The 18404-nt window shown below is 44.4% G+C and overlaps 1 protein-coding gene across 7 annotated transcripts in view; it reads left to right on the forward strand.

Moving 5' to 3' along the window:
* Window positions 1–18404, forward strand: part of hipk2 (homeodomain interacting protein kinase 2) — a 76075-nt gene that overhangs the window by 11681 nt on the left and 45990 nt on the right. For all 7 annotated transcript variants that reach the window (XR_005640077.1, XR_005640078.1, XR_005640079.1 and 4 more), the window contains exon 2: window positions 7406–8576. Coding sequence is in view for 4 of the 7 variants with exons in the window: in XM_039809030.1 (XP_039664964.1) it covers window positions 7406–8576 (1171 nt within the window). In the remaining 3 variants the exon portion in view is untranslated. The remainder of the gene's footprint in view (window positions 1–7405; window positions 8577–18404) is intronic.

Consider the following 18404-nt stretch of genomic DNA (forward strand, 5'->3'; position numbering starts at 1 on the left):
GCCACACACACGACTTCTGCACAGAACAAATTGTTTTTCTGTTGCACTCTCAATGTTTTACTTCTGCTGCAGCAAGGGCATTTATTACAAGGCCTCTTTCTTTCTTTCTTTCTTTCTTTCTTTCTTTCTTTCTTTCTGTCTGTCTGTCTGTCTATCTGTCTGTCTGTCTGTCTTTCTGTCTGTCTGTCTTTCTTTCTTTCTTTCTTTCTTTCGGTCTGTCTGTCTGTCTGTCTGTCTGTCTGTCTGTCTTTCTGTCTGTCTGTCTGTCTGTCTTTCTGTCTTTCTTTCTTTCTTTCTTTCTTTCATTCTTTCTTTCTTTCTTTCTTTCTTTCTTGGTGGGAAGGAAGTTGGGTGCTGTGCTTTGCTACACTCGTGATTTGATTAATAAGAAAGCCAGTTCAAGCAGAGCCACTCTGCCACCCCTTCCTCCTCCTCCTCCTCCTCATCTCCCGCTCCTCTCTCCTCCACCCCTGTGCCTCGGTTCAGCGCCTGGTTAGGCTGACCTGGCAGTATAAACAAGGCAGGGTTTTTCTAACACCAGTCGTTTTACGACCACACTTACAACGTTAATGTTTACCTCCTTATCTACTGACAGTTACCCAGGAGAGCAGGTTTGCAGCTTTACTTTTAGATTTAAGTTATTATTGCTTAGTTTATAAAAGAAAGTTTATAACCGCCACACCGACGGATGTGAATGTGTGTGGCTGTACGGGCCTCTTGGTATTGGTGCTCCTGTGTGTGTGTGTGTGTGTGTGTGTGTGTGTGTGTGTGTGTGTGTGTGTGTGTGTGTGTGTGTGTGTTCTTGCTTAAGTATCTATGCGTGTGCATTTGGATTAGTGCTGACCACACATGTTATCTCACTGCCAGCACAACATGTTGTGTCTTTGGCTGTTTGCTTCCAGGAAAGGGAGAGTTGAGGGAGTGTCACATTTACAGCGGGCATGTTGCTGATTTCCGAGATAAGAAGCCCTGTATGTGTCCGTCAAAACAGCATTCACATTTCCTCGTACGCTGTCAATATGCTAGATGGATATTTTCCCTCTTTTGTGTGTTTGTAACAGAGCGGAGAAACACATGGCGAGCCAATTCCGACTGGTCAAATACTGTGGTCAGGATGAGCATAAAGGCTGTTGGAGCAGAAGCCTGCATGACAGCATCTCCCCGCGAGCTCGTCTGATGCATTATTCTATAAATAAGCAGAGATGAGAGAGCTAAAAAGGCAGGCATGATGGTCAATAGTGGCCGGGTGTGAGAGAGAGAGAGAGAGAAAAAGAGAGAGAGAGAGGGGGACTACGTAGTGTCAAGCTCCAGCTCCCCTACTGAGAGCAGAACTTAGGCAGGAGGCAGGAAGGACTCTCTGTGTGGACAATATGTTCATCCTCAGTGGTGCGTTCAACTGTTGTGTTTAACTCCAAAGTCAGTGTCCTCGCTACAGGTTTTCCACCAGTGGTTCTGTTGGCCATGATGCCCATGTACATGTAGATACAAATGGGTGACAAATGAAAAGAAAAGCTGAAAAAAAAAATAAGTTAAGAAACAAATGTGGCTCACTAAATGGTTTGAGTACAAAACAGATGTGGCAAAAACCAGCTGTGCAGAATTTCTTAAGCTGAATTTCAATAATGTCCCTTGCATTCCTAAATATTTTTCTCAGCTTTATTTTAGAGGCTTCCATAGTGTAGGGGTACTAATGCAAAGAGCAGCTAGCCTCGATCTGACCTTGTAAAACCCCGAGCTATCCATAATCATGCTGGCCGATATGTAATGCTGGAATTTCCCATAAGAGGAACACGCCAACTCTGTGTCTGTCCATCTATCTTTGTGTCCATCAGTCTGTGTGCCTGTGATTATCCTGTCAGGCTCTCAGTCACACAGGGTTGACACTGCTCTATGACGCAACGTGAGTCATACGCAGTGGCCTTTGCAGTCTCCCGTACCGAAAACATCTACAGTATGGGAGAGTTTGGGCTGACACGTAAGAAACTGCACTTCCAAATGAGTGAATGTCTTTTGGAAGAATGGTGTCTCCCTCCACAAGATTTCCTTGGAGAATCTGAGGGTGAGTTGAAGCTGTTCTGGTGACCCATTACCTTACTGAGACACATTACGTTGGTCTTTCCTTTAGTTTCTCTTCCATCTCTATGTGACAGGGTGTTCAGAAAAGTGATGGAGGTGCGGCAAGTAGCGCCACAGTGCAGTGCTCCAACACCCACGTGCAAACAGCAGCGAAGGGTGAGATAATGCTTTGTCTAGACAGTCAGAAGTCATTTCATTAGCCAGCGATTTGGCCCACCCTCCGCTCACCCTCCAGTCCTGCGGACACTGGGATGTCCAGTAAGGAGACAGAGTCATCAGAGCGTCTCCGTCGGTAGTCATTAGGCCTCAGTTAGGCTTTAGTTCATAACCTATTATACTGGAGGGATATATAATTATAACTTTACTATGTAAGTCCGCTATAGTGCACTATTCTCTACAACCTTGTTATTCACAGTGTATTTTTCAAGAACATCATCATTTCCAATTCAGTGCAAATAAGTTTTTTCCCCACAACTTACATCTTGGCATTGTAGCCTAAGCTAGCATGCCTGTCTCATAGTCACCATCAACTTCTGTCGCTTCTTCTGTACCTTCACTCTTAAGCCGTAAGCTTGTTTTAATCATAAACAAGTTTGGCTCATTCGGCTGTGTCAGCTTTTATAGCTTTTTTTTTTTTTATATATATATATATATATATATATATATATATATATATCAACAGTTTGGGGTCACTTAGAAATTTCCATTCCACTCCATTATAGACAGAATACCAGCTGAGATCAGTTGCATTGTTTTTTTAACCAGGGCAGCAGTTTTCAGATTACTTTATGTGCTTACATAATTGCGAAAGGGTTCTCCAATGTTTTCTCAGTTAGAATTTTAAAATTATATCAGATTAGTAAACAGAATGTTCCATTGGAACATAGGATGAATGGTTGCTGATAATGGGCGATGTAGATATTGCATTAAAGATCAGCCACTTCTTTCTACAACAGTCGAGAACCCTTTTGCAATCATGTAAGCACGTAATGTAATCTGAAAACTGCTGCCCTGATTAAAAAAACAATGCAACTGATCTCAGCTGCTATTCTGTCTGTAATGGAGTGGAATGAAAATTTCTAAGTGACCCCAAACTTTTGACCGGTAGTGTACATATATATATATATATGTATTTGTCTTTCTTTCTCACTCGCATCTTCTACCTGGGCAAGTGTAGCCTGTGGTGTAATAAGTTATGCGTGATGTCCTACGTCATCACGCGTCAGAGTTCAGGGGTCACGCAGTGCTTGTCCAGGCGGAGCTAGTCATGGTTAAGTTAGCCCACTGCTAAATGCTATCGTTTTTTGTTTTTTTTAAAGAACCTAACGCGATAGCCTACATGATTTATTTATTAAAGGTCCCATGACATGGTGCTCATTGGATGCTTTTATATAGACCTTAGTGGTCCCCTAATACTGTATCTGAAGTCTCTTTCCCTAAATTCAGCCTTGGTGCAGAATTACAGCCACTAGAGCCAGTCTCACAATGAGCTTTCCTTAGTATGTGCCATTAATGTGTCTGTATTGAGGGTGGCGCAAGGTGGAGGGTGGGGGTGTGGCCTTGACCAACTGCCACTTTGCTCGTTTTAAACCAACGTGTCTCTCTCGCGTGTTGCCCTCTCTGGGCGGGCAAAGCAGATAAAGGGGAGGTAACCTTGCTCCTTATGACCTCATAAGGAGAAGATTCCAGATCGGCCCATCTGAGCTTTCATTTTCTCAAAGGCAGAGCAGGATACCCAGGGCTCGGTTTACACCTATCGCCATTTCTAGCCACTGGGGGGACCATAGGCAGGCTGGGGGAACGCATATTAATGTTAAAAAAAAACTCATAAAGTGAAATTTTCATGCCATGGGACCTTTAAATTCATGTGTTTACCGAGCCTGTCACCGGCCCCTGCAGCGCAACAAACAGCCCGGGCCATTGGGTATCTTCCAGTTTCTCCCCGTCCCTGGGTCTTAGGAAGTAGTCCAAATATATCCAGGCCAGGAAACATCAACCAGACAGACCTGACTGCGGTCTCTAGATATTCTCCTTGGTGATGGCTGGGGTATATATTTAAACTTACAAGCCAGATTTTATGCATTTTTGTCATTACATTTCTTTTTATCTCAACCTTAAATCTTTTTTATGATTCGTATAAAGCGCAGAACTTTGAGGAGAGGCGCGAATGAGTTGAACGATAAACAGGTTTTTATATTAAAAGACTATTTGGAATTACAAAGGACTATTTGGCAGATTTGGTGGTGTCTAAAGGCGTCCTCATCAATACTCTCTGTCATGCTGGCGCAGTATAAATGACGGGTTTAATAAAAGAGAGTAAACAGAAGCAGGTCACAGACTAGAATGTGAGGGCCACTCGTGGACCCACTCTCCATGCCCTATTCTTCTTCCCTCCCTTTCAGTCCATCTCTAGACCCAGCATGGCATGCAGAACGGCCCTGATCCTCCCAAAAAGAAGATTAACAAACCCCGGACAGAGAAGTAATCTCTCTGAAAACATTGACTCCTACCATTTTTACATGCTGCCTGTAAACAGTGGAAAATGCCTCTCTGGCATGCTTAATTGCAGTATGTGGGACACAGAGTGTTTCTTTAGGTATGCTAAATGGAAAGCCTTGGCTACTGAAGGCATTCCAACATTGTAAATGTACAACAATGGACCTTTACAGTTTTTTGTTTGGCATAGAGTTCAGAAATTCAAATAAACTCCAAGAGGACATTTTCACGGGAAGGTCTCTTGCGCTGTGTTGTTTCTGACAACAGGATAGAGGATTTTGTTGTTCAGATTGTAGATCATAAATATGTTTGAACTCCAGTTTGGATGAAGAGTGATTAATGAGAACTTGAGCCAATTTCCCAATGAAGTACAATTGGTCACATTGTTGCCTATGTATGTTGTCATGAGATAACATTCCAGCCATTTGACCTCTTACTTTTGGTCCATTTAATTACTTATCTCTTCTCCGCACAGGGCTCTAAACTATGCTGCTGGCTGTTGAGTGTTGTTGCAAAAACCAGCTGTGCAGAATTTCTTAAGCTGAATTTCCTATGCATTTCTAAATATTTTTCTCAGCGTTATTTTACAGGCTTCCCTAGTTTAGGGAAACATGTGTGGCCTTCAGTTCATTGCACCGCGTAGGCAATATCAAGTGAACTCTTTGACCACAGTGTTAAAACTGACAGAGAGTCAATGAGTGACTAAGATCAGGGTTGAGGAGGAATTCATGTGATGCTAATGCAAAGAGCAGCTAGCCTCGATCTGGCCTTGTAAAACCCCGAGCTATCCATAATCATGCTGGCGGATATGTAATGCTGGAATTTTCCATAAGAGGAACAAGCCAGCTCTGTGTCTGTCCATCCATCTTTGTGTCCATCAGTCTGTGCCTGTGATTATCCTGTCAGGCTCTCAATCACACACTGTTGACGCTGTTCTGTGACGCAACCCATCATTCAAATTATTTTTAGCGTTAAGTCCAGGCACAGGAATTGGTAATCCAAGGAGTGACATCTGGCCTTCGGGGCTTATGTGATTAGCAGAGAGCCTTGCCCCTAATAGCCTAGCGGACAATCTTCATTACCTCTCTGGACTAGCCTACAGGTCTGGTCAGGAAGTGGTTAGGCGTGGGCCACCTAAAGCAACAAAAAAAAAAAAATAGCTTAATTATTGTTGGGAGCACATATGTGCAGAGATCACGTTTGAGGCTTAAATAAGTATTACAGGAGGCATGGAGGTGCTATGCTGCATCAGCTTCTGCACAACACACGCCAGGTTTACAGCGAGCCCTCTAATGTGCACTGCAGCTCCAATCCTGCAGCATTAGGGCTAAGACCAGATGACCACGCAGATAACTAGTAAGTACAAGCAAGGCCACACAGCGACAAAAAAAAAAAAAAAAAGAAAAAAGAAAAAGAGGATGAAGAGAGGTTAGGAGAGTTTAAAAACACAAATGAGGCAAAGTATAGTGGAGGGCTGCCAACCTCCTACTGAATTAATCATCATCACCACTCAAAGGGCTAATAATGACAAAGTGACCAGGCATGTCCACTCCTCTCCGCTTTCTGTTTGCAGAAGAGAGCCCACAATTATGGAAGTCCTCCCATCTTGAAAGGAAATCCTCCTCTAATTATCTCTGAACAGAACCAACCTTCCCAGCGTTCAAGATGTCTATTAAACACACAAAAGCAGCAAACAAAGTTTAACGGCTGTTGTGCATGTACTGGTTGTGTTAGTGTTTGTGTGCGAGCTGCGACCGTAGCCTTCTTTGATTCCTGCATGACTTGATCAACAGCGAGGCCTCAATTGTAAGGGCGTTGGCACGGCCAGGTGGTAGCTCTCAGTTTGTTAGCAGTAAACTAATTTGGGGTTTAATGGAAAGTGTTTAAACATACAGTAGCATCACTACAAGTCTTGTGTACCCTTCCTTGTGCTGTAATAATCATCTCAACGTTACAAACAAGACTGTTTGCAAAGCAGGAGATAAAGAAAGGGACTATTTTAGGGCAGTTGTTTGCTTGGAGAAGCTTTTGCTTATTCTGAGGCAGCTCGTTCCCAGGAGTTCAGAGCACAGCCTCGCTGCAGTTTTGCCTTTGTTTTGTTGTCTTCGGGATCTGTAGTTGAGAGGGCGTTCGGCGCCCCTCTTCTGTTCTCACAGTTTTTCAAACGAAATGTCTTCCACCACCTTCCCTCAAGTGAGTAATTGTGTACTAATGCAAGGGCTGGGTTCTGTAGTGAGGAAGTAAATTGCAATCATTCCTTAACACTTTTTTTTGTGGGCCTGTTTTTTTTTTGTGTGTTGCTCCACTTTCTCTGTGGAGCGTCCAATGAAGGGTATTCTTTGAGTATTCTCTCAGCCTATTTACTTTGCTGCAGATGGGAACAGTGGGGAAATGGCATTTCCTCTGCATGAACCAGTGGTTTGCCTAAGCGCTATTCAATTTAAACCTGCTTATCTTTCTAGCTTATATAACAATATAAACAACATCCCTTTCCCACCAGTTTTAATGACACAGTATCTGAATCAAAAAGCTAGACGCCAGTAGGCCTACTACATAGAAACGATTTAACGCCAAAGCAACAAATGCTTCATGACATTTTGAAGGCCATTTAATGCCTGCTACTTTAATATGATTTTAACGAGTTCAGCAGGTTAACATGCCGACGCATCAGCATTTACGCTTGGTGTTTTAATGACCTGCTCCGACCCAAGCTGTCTTTATTTAAAGCTACTGGCTACCACTCGTGTTTCAGTCTCACTCTCAATTTCCTAACCTCTCACTTTCATCCCCCATGTCCTCTTTGCTCCTCCCCTCTGCTCCCTTCTTGTCACAGGTATGGCCTCGCAAGTGCAAGTGTTCTCCCCTCACACTCTTCAATCAAGTGCCTTCTTTAGCGTGAAGAAACTGAAGGTGGAGCAGAGTTGTAACTGGGATATGACAGGGTACGGCACACACAGCAAAGTCTACAGCCACAACAGCAGCAAGAACTTGTCGGCCGCTAGTGGCCCCCTCGGCATCAACAACTCCCTGCAAGTCACCAGCTCCACCCTGCCCTACGAGCAGGCACTCATCTTCCCAGCCAGCGCGGGCCACATTGTGGTCGCCTCAGCCAGTAGCACTTCGGGGGCCGTGGGGTCTCTGCTGGGCAGTGGGGGTGGAGGCAGCAGCAGCAGCAGCAGTGGTGGCGGCGGCGGCAGCGGTGTGGGTGGCGGGGTTGGCGTTCACAACCTGACGCGCCGCAGCACGGTCAGTCTCCTGGACACCTACCAGCGATGCGGGCTTAAGCGCAAAAGTGAGGAGCTTGACAACAACAGCAGCGTGCACATCATCGAGGAGCACGGCCCACCGATGATCCAGAACGGTGCAGCCAGCGGAGCCACGGTGGCTACGGTGGCCACCGCCACCTCCACCGCAACGTCCAAGAACAGCGGCTCCAACAGCGAGGGCGACTACCAGCTGGTGCAACACGAGGTGCTCTGCTCCATGACCAACACCTACGAAGTGCTGGAGTTCTTGGGGCGAGGAACCTTTGGACAGGTGGTTAAGTGCTGGAAGAGGGGCACCAACGAGATCGTGGCCATCAAGATCTTGAAAAACCACCCGTCGTATGCACGGCAGGGTCAGATCGAGGTCAGCATCCTGGCACGTCTCAGCACGGAGAGCGCAGATGACTTCAACTTCGTGAGGGCCTACGAGTGCTTCCAGCACAAGAACCACACGTGCCTGGTATTTGAGATGCTGGAGCAGAACCTGTACGACTTCCTCAAGCAGAACAAGTTCAGCCCCCTGCCGCTCAAATACATCCGACCCGTGCTGCAGCAGGTGGCCACGGCGCTAATGAAACTGAAGAGCCTGGGCCTGATCCACGCTGACCTGAAGCCAGAGAACATCATGCTCGTGGACCCGTCTCGACAGCCCTACAGGGTCAAAGTCATTGACTTTGGCTCAGCCAGCCATGTGTCAAAAGCAGTCTGCTCCACTTATCTACAGTCCAGATACTACAGGTAAGAGCTTCTGCTTTGACATGATAATTAGCTTGTTATGAAATGGCCATGAAAGACTTAATTTAGGCATTGTACGTAACACTGCGGATGCAAAGAGAAAAGGAGCAAAGAAAAAGAGACGTGTCCCTCTGTCTGTTCCTGTTCGTTTTGTTTGGATGATCATTGGTGCTTTCTGCATCTTGTTTGATTTATCCCAGCTTTAATAGGAATGTTTTCCGAGTTGGGTTGATTATTTGGCCAAACACCCATGATTGGCTGCCAGCCTTATGAGCTGCTGCTCAAGTTCTCTCTCTTCACTCCGATTCTGCCTTTCCTGTTTGCTTGTTTACCCCCGTAGTTAACCCCCCCCCCCTTCCTCCAATGTGGGATAGAACAGTAAAACTCAAAGGCTTGCTGAGTAGCCAGCTGCTTATTGTGTTTAATGTGATAAAACAAGCATGTTGTAGTGTTACTTTGAAGATTAGCAAAGGCCTTTTATACTTCCACCAAAACTTGGTTTAAACTCTGGTTGAAATATTTGAAGCAATGAGATTTCTTAGTGTCTTTAAGAGGTTCAGGGGAAGAAAGTGTTTTTTTCCCCCCGTTTTTCAATGGAGGGTTTTTTGAAAAGATCTCAGAGAAACTCCCTCATTGACGAAGGGCACCAATCATGTGGGGTGGCAGCCTGCCCACAGGGTTCTATTCACCCCTCGGCTCCCCAGGCCCCTGGACCCTCAGACCCCCATCACCATAGCTGGCTCCCATTTCCCCCCGGGATAGAGATGAGGGGTCAGCCTGAGTTCTCCTGTAATATGTGCCTGTAATCCACACCAGTGGGCCCTGCATTAGAACCAGATGAGTCTCCGGGAAGGCCTTTTCTTTCTTCTCCCAGTACTTCTTAAACAGTATTTTTTCGCCTGTAGCAAATAGTGTGTTTAGGTTTCAGCAGAGGCAGTGTTGGGGGTGAACTGCGCGAGGAATCAAACATTGTCCATGTCCATACAGAGAGAAGCTTTGTTTGGGGCCCAGGCCTGGTGCCGGGGCTGAGGGAAGAACAGGTGTGTGTAAGCCATGGTACCACACACATATACACACACACACACACACAAAACCACACACATATACCCATTGACACATGCCAGGTGGCGGCTCTGCAACTGCGCATAGTGTAGATTCTGTAGAGAGAAGTTTGTGGTCCCCATTTACTGGATTCTGAGTTTGGTTTTGTTATCTTTACAGTTTATCACTGGCTTTTAAATTGGGCTACACTGAAGACCATTGTTTCCTGTTAAAACAGGAAGATGGCAAGGTTTAGACAGTACAGAGAACAGGTGAACAGTAATGGGATTCAAACTGCTGCATTCGGGAAGATTAAAAAAACAATCAGAAATCCTCAGTTCCTGATCTGTTATAGCATCTGACAGGTGTATTATTTTATCTGAGCTATAGTTTTTATTGAACTGTATTTTATAAACACTTCTTCTCAACTTACAATATATTAAGATCCCCGTATGGGAATTGGATTGTACAATGTCAACAGGGCAGTGCCGTACTATCAGTTTAAGTAGCTCGTCATGAAGTAAACACCACTACTTGTCCTGCTGTTGTTGCTCCTGGGCTGTAGGGCAACAAGCAGGCCATAAAATGTTCCTGTCTGTTTTCTCGGGGAGTGACGAGTGGAGGAGAGCGGAGAGATCATCCCTTCATTTCCTCTTGGCAGCGTTGGAGGGGAAAGAAAGGCTGACATTGACCAGAAAATTACCCACCAGCCACCAAAACCAAGACCAGGGACTTGGTGACCCTGGTTTGAGGCATTGGGAGTGGTGTGTGTGTGTGTGTGTGTGTGTGTGTGTGTGTGTGTGTGTGTGTGTGTGTGTGTGTGTGTGTGTGTGTGTGTGTGTGTGTGTGTGTGAGACACACACACACACACAGGGTTTTCCGTAATGCATCATTTCATGTACGTACAGTATTTCAACTACAAGAGTGTGTTTGCTTTACCGGGTTTCATTGTGAGGAATGAGGCAAGTCTTTCAATTCAATTCAATTCAAAGAATGAGCTCACGGGGGATGAGCACTACGGGTGTCTCAGCATCACATGCCGTTTGGGCAGCAAACAAACCTCGACTGTGGGTAGAGTTCATGGCGAGTTCAAAAGCTTAGAGGAGAACATCAAACCATCTTTGATGATTTCAGATGAGACGATTGCAGGATAGTTTCTGTTTCTGTACTGCAGACGGTACCTTTACAGGGTAGAGATTACATACAGGTGGGATTTGCCAGCTCCAACCTGCCGGCTCTGTGTTACTCTATATCCTTCACAATAGCAAAAACACCCCCGCCCCCCCCGTCGTCTTCTTTGATTCCTGTTAAATAAACTATCTGTGTTAGGGCAGGGTTCCATTTAAAAATGTTCTATACCGGTACAGATACCGAAAAAAAATTTAAATCCATTTTAACAAAAATAATTTACAACATTACGGTACAAACCTTTATTTTTATTTTTTTTCAGCTCCTTTACACCTATGTGATGCACACTGTAGTCTCAAAATACAACAACACACACACACACACATAAGCCCCATCTCTGTGTTTTTCCTGCTTGCCTCTAAAACGTGTAACGTTAGACAGCCAATCATCAGCATTATTAGTACTTGGTAGAAGCATGCTGCAGGCTTTTTGGCTCACTGACGCTAATGAGAGCTACTCCTTAGTTATTGAAATCTGGCATTGAATGACAATTGCGTTTTTCGATACTCGATTCTATTGAAGCAATTCGGTCCGTGCCTGTAAACATCGATTATTGGTACCCTGCCCTAATCTGTGTCTTGTCTTGCACTTAAGTTTTTGTTTCTGGTTGATATGGTGAGGTGACAGTAGATATGGCAAGGATGGATGAAAAAAAAAGAGTCATTTTAAGCCCATTGAAGACATCACACATCCAAAGCCATTATCGCCCGCTTTTGCTTACATCTATTTGGTTGGGAGTTTCCTATCCCTCACACGTGGCTGTTTGCATTTTGGCTGCCGTAGAATAGCGTCACATGTGCTGTAAGAGCCTTTCAAATGACTTATAGATTTTTTCGCAAGGTTGACTCATGCAAATAAAACATTAGTATTCAAGGTAAACAAGGGATGTGCTATTTGCAAGAACATCTCGCAGGGTGCTTAGAGTCTTAACTTTGTTCGCTTCAGTGCTTAGCGAATACAGGCTCATGTAGCTGAGCTCATCTATCCTTGTCAAATAGGCCTGTCTGTAGCACTTCTACACTCAGTGCCAATGCACTCGGATACAGTCTCCCTACTATTATTTAATTATTACCTTAACCTTAATTATTGAGTGGTGTTTACGTCGTCACAACATGAACTTGTGACCTACCCTGGTTCTTTTACCCTCGTCTCCTTTCCTGCTACCTTTCTTCCCTCTTGCCTATTGCTAATAATGTAACAGGTAAGCTGGCTAGTCAAGCCTACCCTTTGCCCGATAAAGGGATTATTGTCTTGTCCCAGTTTTGTCCCAGGCTCGTTTGTCCTATTTACTTCATCGGGTAAAGTCCATGAGATGGGTGGAATTATTTAAGTTTATGTTATGTTTCCTGAGGCAGTGCAGCTAGCAGCAGCCGGCCATGTGGAGGCTGCTGCTAGAGAAAGCGAGGTGGAACGTGCAGACAGAGGAAGGGATGTCAAGAGAATATACTCTCTCACCCTACGTGACTGTCTGCTGGACTGTCCAAAGGCCTTCTCATTTAGGTAATGGGATTCTGGTGTCTCCAAAGGATTGCTCTGTTTCCATGTCTTTTTTTGTATATCAATTAGAGGTCTGCATGGGTATGGAACTGAAGCTGGTGCCTGGTCCATAGCTGCGACTTTCAGACATCAACTCAGACTACCAACTGAGCCTAAATGGGGTTCCCAAATTTGAAACCTGAACCCAAATCCATATTCTAATGTTCTTTCATATATTCTATATTGGTTCGTGCGAATCGCAAAAAAACTTCTTATCACAGAATGCCTAGACATACACTTAAGGGGTCAGTATATACTGTATATTAGGGGTGTACGATTCCGAAAATGTCACGATTCGATTCCGATTTTTAGCTTCACGATTCGATTCAATATCGATTTTCGATTCAAAAGCGATTCTCGATTAAAAAATCGATTCACAGTATGTACTTTTCCCATGTATGTATGTATATATATCTTATACATCCCTTATTACATTCATGTGGATGTTTTATTTAGTTTATTTAGTATCTTTTATTGTCCATATTATTCATGTGGATTTGTTTTCTTATTTTAACATCCTGTTATGATGTATGTGTATGTTGTGTGTGATATCTGTAAGCTGTCTATCATGTGATTGCAGTAGACATACAATAACATTTTAAAAAATGTGAATCGATTTTTGGAATTCTATGAATCGATTTTGAATCGGTAGAGCTTGAATCGCGATTCAAATACGAATCGATTTTTTTGCTCACCCCTACTGTATATGTCAGTATATTCCCCACACACCTTTCTAATGTCACAATATGGCAGAAATGCGCCAAAACTATCTTTGTAACTTCAGGAAACAACAATTCGACAGTCACACCCACTTCACGCAGCAACTGGCCAAGGTGTGTGCAGAGGTGAGAAATTATGCAGAGCTTAAACTTTTCTCTCAAGCTCTCTTTTTCCTTCGTACGTTTTGTGTGTACGAACGAGTGCTATGAACGGCTCTCCGTAGAGCGTGCACCATTTCCCCCATATTTAAATAATTCATTAAGCCCCTCTCTTTCCGCCCCACCTTTGAGTCCATGGTTCTTTTCTTTCTTTTGGTTTTTCCGTGCACATACAGAAAGGCTTTCTCACACTGGCAGTTTTACAGAGGCTTGCCTAATTGCCACTAGACAGAGGGAAAGAGAAAGACAGAGCAGTTTCCCCTAGTAATTAAACATCTTAATATTAACAACCTGGGAGCCTGAAGCTGTATTGCACATACTGCACACGTCAGCACCTGCCAGCTTGTACTTGCACACATCACAGATTTCGTACTTACACGTACGTGAGAGACCTATATGGTACATACGCTACAGCAGTAGAGCCTGAGGAATTAGCCTATTAGACATTGTGAGTGAAAGGAAAATGAGTCAACAGTGTCTGAGAGGGAGGAAAGGGCTCGTTGATGTCACCAGCGATCTGAAGTGGCCAGTGTCTGTATACTCTCAGCGCTTATCAGTGTGAAGCGAAAGGCCTCTGGCAGAAGAGATCTTAATGCATCCAGATCGCAAAAAGCTCATATTATGGAACTCTCCGCACTTTCTAATTTTAGAGCCTGTATCTTTTTATTCATGGTGGCAGTAAAAGATGGGTGCAGCTGATGCTACAGTAGGATCTCTGACACCGCCGGGCTTATGTCAAAACCTTAACAACTGATGAAATATGTATCTGTCTCCATCAAGGGGTGGTACCGTCACTGCCGGGGCTGAGGCGGCTGAGTGTAAGACGAGCCCCTGCCCCACCTGTCTATCTGTCTCCTCTATCTGTTGTTAGCGTCGCACAACCAGACAGACAGGGCAGGCGTTCCAGCACATTTACCCTGCCTCCGTGCGAAACATCAAGGGGTGTTTTAATGAATGAGGTTGCTATTAGTTACTGTTCTTTGAAGCGTGTGTTAAAGTGTGCGCGCGTAATGCGTATGTGCCAGAAGAGAAAGAGAACGGTAGGTAAATGGCAGGATCGGGTTGCCACAGAGGAAAGATGGATTTAAAAAAAAAATAAAGAAAAAAGGACGGAAAGGCAGATTCGCTCAGTGGCAGCGGCGCTGTTAATAGTGCAGGTGTTGTTTATGTGAGGTTTCTCAAGAAAGTATCTGGAACGGGAAAAGGAGAATGGGGGAGAAGAGGGTGGAGGAACGAAGGTGGGGGTGTTTAGAAGGTGGTTGTTTTGCATTCCTCACCAGCACCTGGAACAGTGCTCCCCCCCTCCCTCAAGCAGTGGCAGATTATTACTAATGCAGATGAGCTTTCATTAGGTTCAGCCTGACTGGGTGGTTGCTGTGGCACGTTGTGACTTTTTTTTTTTTTGCTGACTTTCTGGTTTATTTCGTCTTTTTTTTTTTTTTCAGCTTTATATTTCAAGTTTGCGAACACTTAGGGCCCGGGTCATCCTGTTGTTGATGAAAGTAGAATGAAATCGTCGGATATTATCACGAACTGGTCTATAAAAGGAAAGACCCGTAAAATGATAATTACTGCTCCCTGTATTCACTGCTGTGCTTTTTATGACAGTCATAACACCTTAGTATGCATGACAGAATCCTAATAACCTGTTCCTCATTTATAATTTGCCTCTGGGCAGCTCTTCCATGTGTCTCCACAGAGCAGCCGGCAAGCAGGAGACAAGTAGCAGCTAAGCTAATTAACCACCGGTAGTCAAGCATATGAATCAGAACATAACAGTAGTCGACCGCTCACAGTCATTTTTGAAAAAAAACAAAAAAAACAATAATGAATGAGAATTATTTAACTCTTAAGGTTAAAGTGAACTTGGCCACCTGGCTGATGGATACACCTATCCCCGGGTGTGTGTGTGTGTGTGTTTGTGCACCCCTGTTACTGTAGGACTTTGTGCTCCTACGATAAGACAGAGCTTTCTGATTTTCACCATATCGTTTCATCCTGGCTACTTGTCTTTGTTCTCCCTCGCAGTTCAATTTCCATACATTTCCCAGGATATTAAGCTGACGGAAATTAAGCCGCCTTGCTAAAACTCTGCCAGCCGTCCCACTTAAGCTCACTGAGACTGCGATCTGTCTGCTCTATATTGATTGGCTTATTTGAAACATAGGATTTTTCCTCACCTAAGCTTTTTGGGGTAGTTAGCAAATGTTGGCAGCACACAAGTAACTTGTGCTACAGGTGTTTGTAATGTTGCTGCATTACACCGCAGGCTAACGGAGAAAAGTCATTAAAATGTCCAGACTCAACCGTTGGGTTACAACCACGGAACTATGGAATTTTGTTTCCCACTGAAATCATTAACTGGACAGGTGAAGTAGTCGAATATTCATTTTCCTGCTTGCCGCAGATTTGTCTTTCTTCTCTGGAGTCTAGCACCAGTGGGTTGGCAGGGTGATGGCTGCCATCAGCGGCTGACCTGCACAGGTGCCCCCGGGTTTTAAATAAATGATGAGGCCTCCTGCTGATCACCCCCCTCCCCCCCCTTCCACCATTCCTGTATGCCCGCCATCCTTCCGCAGGGAGCTCCAGAAAAGGGGGAGCCCCCACCGCTGCACGCTGCCTCTGCTCCTTCCCGCCCTCCTTCCCTTTCTCTTCTTCCCCACCTCCCCTCACCTCTTCCATCCACTCGCATGAATATTTAAAACCCAGCACCAGGATGGAAACTATGCAGCAAGGGCAATGAAGACTTGTTAGAGAAAAAAAAAAAGAAATGTTCATTTTGGGACTCTATAAGGCAGGTCATGAGAGTATTGATGAAATTCAGATTGGTCCGATTACAGAGGGGGAGAGTTATAAAAACTGAGTCGGAAAGACAGACAGACAGACAGACAGACAGACAGACAGACAGACAGACAGACAGAGAGCAGGAGAGACACTGAGAGAGACTGACCCAAGCTATAGCTGTCCAGCCGGGGAGAGGATCGGGGGGGGGGGGAGATTGGGGAGGCCTGGCAGGGACCTGCAATTGGCTCCATGCTGGCTGTGTGTTGTGTGTGTGTGTGTGTGTGTGTGTGTGTGTGTGTGTGTGTGTGTGTGTGTGTGTGTGTGTGTGTGTGTGTGTGTGTGTGTGTGTTCGGACCGACTGCCACTTTGACAGAGAATGCCTGGTGTGCAGAGGCCCATGCAGGCTCCCATGAAGTTTTCAACAGAACAAAACAGATGCATTTGTTTTCTCAATTGGAGGAATTTGCTAATGTGCATATACAAGGGTAAATAGTTTGGCTAATTTGCGGCAGGCAAGTGGGCAGAACTCTCCGTCGTTCAGCCAGTCAGCCAGCTGGGGCCCCTGTGTTGGGAGAAAAAAAAAAGGCTTTGATGACCCCCCTCCCATCTCTCTCTCTTCATTTAGTATCATCCCTGGCCCAACATAATAATAACTTGATTTTCCTCTTACTGCCATTTTAACGATTTGATCCGCTTGCTTTTATGTCCCGCCTCTCCCTCCCTTTTAAATGTGTTCATCGTGCTTGATAGAAGATGTTTGACAGCCCAGTTAAACATAGCTCATATTCACTGTGACAGTTGTCGCTCTATACATTTTTTTGTTGTTGCTATTTTTCATTGCAGATGGCAGAATTAAATGAGGCTCTGTTCTTACCACACAGGCTATTTCCAGCACCACTCATAAAGTCATAAAGCGACATCGCCGTGTGACTTTTAGATTCCAATTATTAACGCCTCACTTTGTTCATATTTATGGGAGTCGATTTTAGAAAGGATCAGGAATGTTTTATAAAAGATATGTCGATTTAGTGAAGAGGGAAATATGAAAAGAAGAGAATGGTATCCCGGGTTTGATTCAAGTCTTTTTCTTTTTTTTTTATACCATTTAAGAAATGTATGGATCAACAAAAGGGTAGAGGGGCAAGGGAAGTTTATGACATGACATTTATTAACACAGAGACTCTGATGTATCTATCTGTTTTTATTGTGCAGTAGCCTTTCACAGCAATCTTGTTTGGATGTCATCGGCAAAGGCTGTTTCAACAGAATGTACTTCAGCATTGTCATTCTTTTATTTACCTTGTTTCTCAGTGAACTCCTCACAAATGGTCGTCACCAGGGTTTTTCGGAGGATGAGCCAGAGGAGCTTTCCATAGAAATTGTTTCTTTTGGAATATGAAGACCGATTCTGTTTAGTAGCAGCAGCATGCTAGTCATAAAACAGGTCGGAAGCAAATCCTATTTCACCCAAGCTTGATAAATAATTTAAAATGACTAATAGTGCCTTGTGACACAGAATGTATCGCTGTGGTGTATCAGATTCCGGCGGTTTTGGCCTGAGGCGTAATTTGTTTGGAAAAATAATTACTCCTGTATTGGATCCTGGTTAAATATTAAAAGGGTTAGCATTAGGAATGGGGCAGCTTATAAGGGAGTTTTAGTCTACATCTGTGCTTTAGACATCATTTCAGCAGACCACAAAGGGGGGGAAATTGCTGGATTTTATTGCTATATTCAAACCGCTACATTGCTAAATTTCACCCCAAAAAAAAGCCCAATGCAAACTAATGAACTTCTCCTGTGTGATTTGCCACCGAGCTTTGACTAATCCCAGTGTTTTATGAGCGAGGAGCGTCGGATTGTCTGTTGAGTTCAGCTGGTTATTGAGTGCACAAGCTGGGAGGCAGCAAAGAGCATTAAGAGGCTATATATCAGCCAGCAGAGGAACCCCCCCTTCCAAAAAAAAAAAGCATGTTCCATTGAGATTATAGATAACACAGAGAAGAAAAAGCAGAAATACTACAATAAAAAAGACGAGAAAAAGAAAGCTACTGAATGTGAACTGTAGCTGCTCAACCATACCAGACGCACGTGTGTGTGTGTGTGTGTGTGTGTGTGTGTGTGTGTGTGTGTGTGAGATTAAACACAGAGGTTATGTCCTGTCCGCTACACACAACCTGTTCAATGTTCACATCCTCAAACCACCTAATGGCCCTGCAGGATTGACTCATTTACAGCATGTAGGGAAGGTCTTTGCACACACACACACACACACACACACACACACACACACACACACACACACACACACACACACACACACACACACACACACACACATATATACAGTAAACACATGCAATGTGGAACCAGGTTTTTGCCCCTGACCGGCTATCACTGAGCT

Source organism: Perca fluviatilis, chromosome 8 (assembly GCF_010015445.1).
Source record: "Perca fluviatilis chromosome 8, GENO_Pfluv_1.0, whole genome shotgun sequence".
In the NCBI taxonomy this organism is placed as follows: domain Eukaryota; kingdom Metazoa; phylum Chordata; class Actinopteri; order Perciformes; family Percidae; genus Perca; species Perca fluviatilis.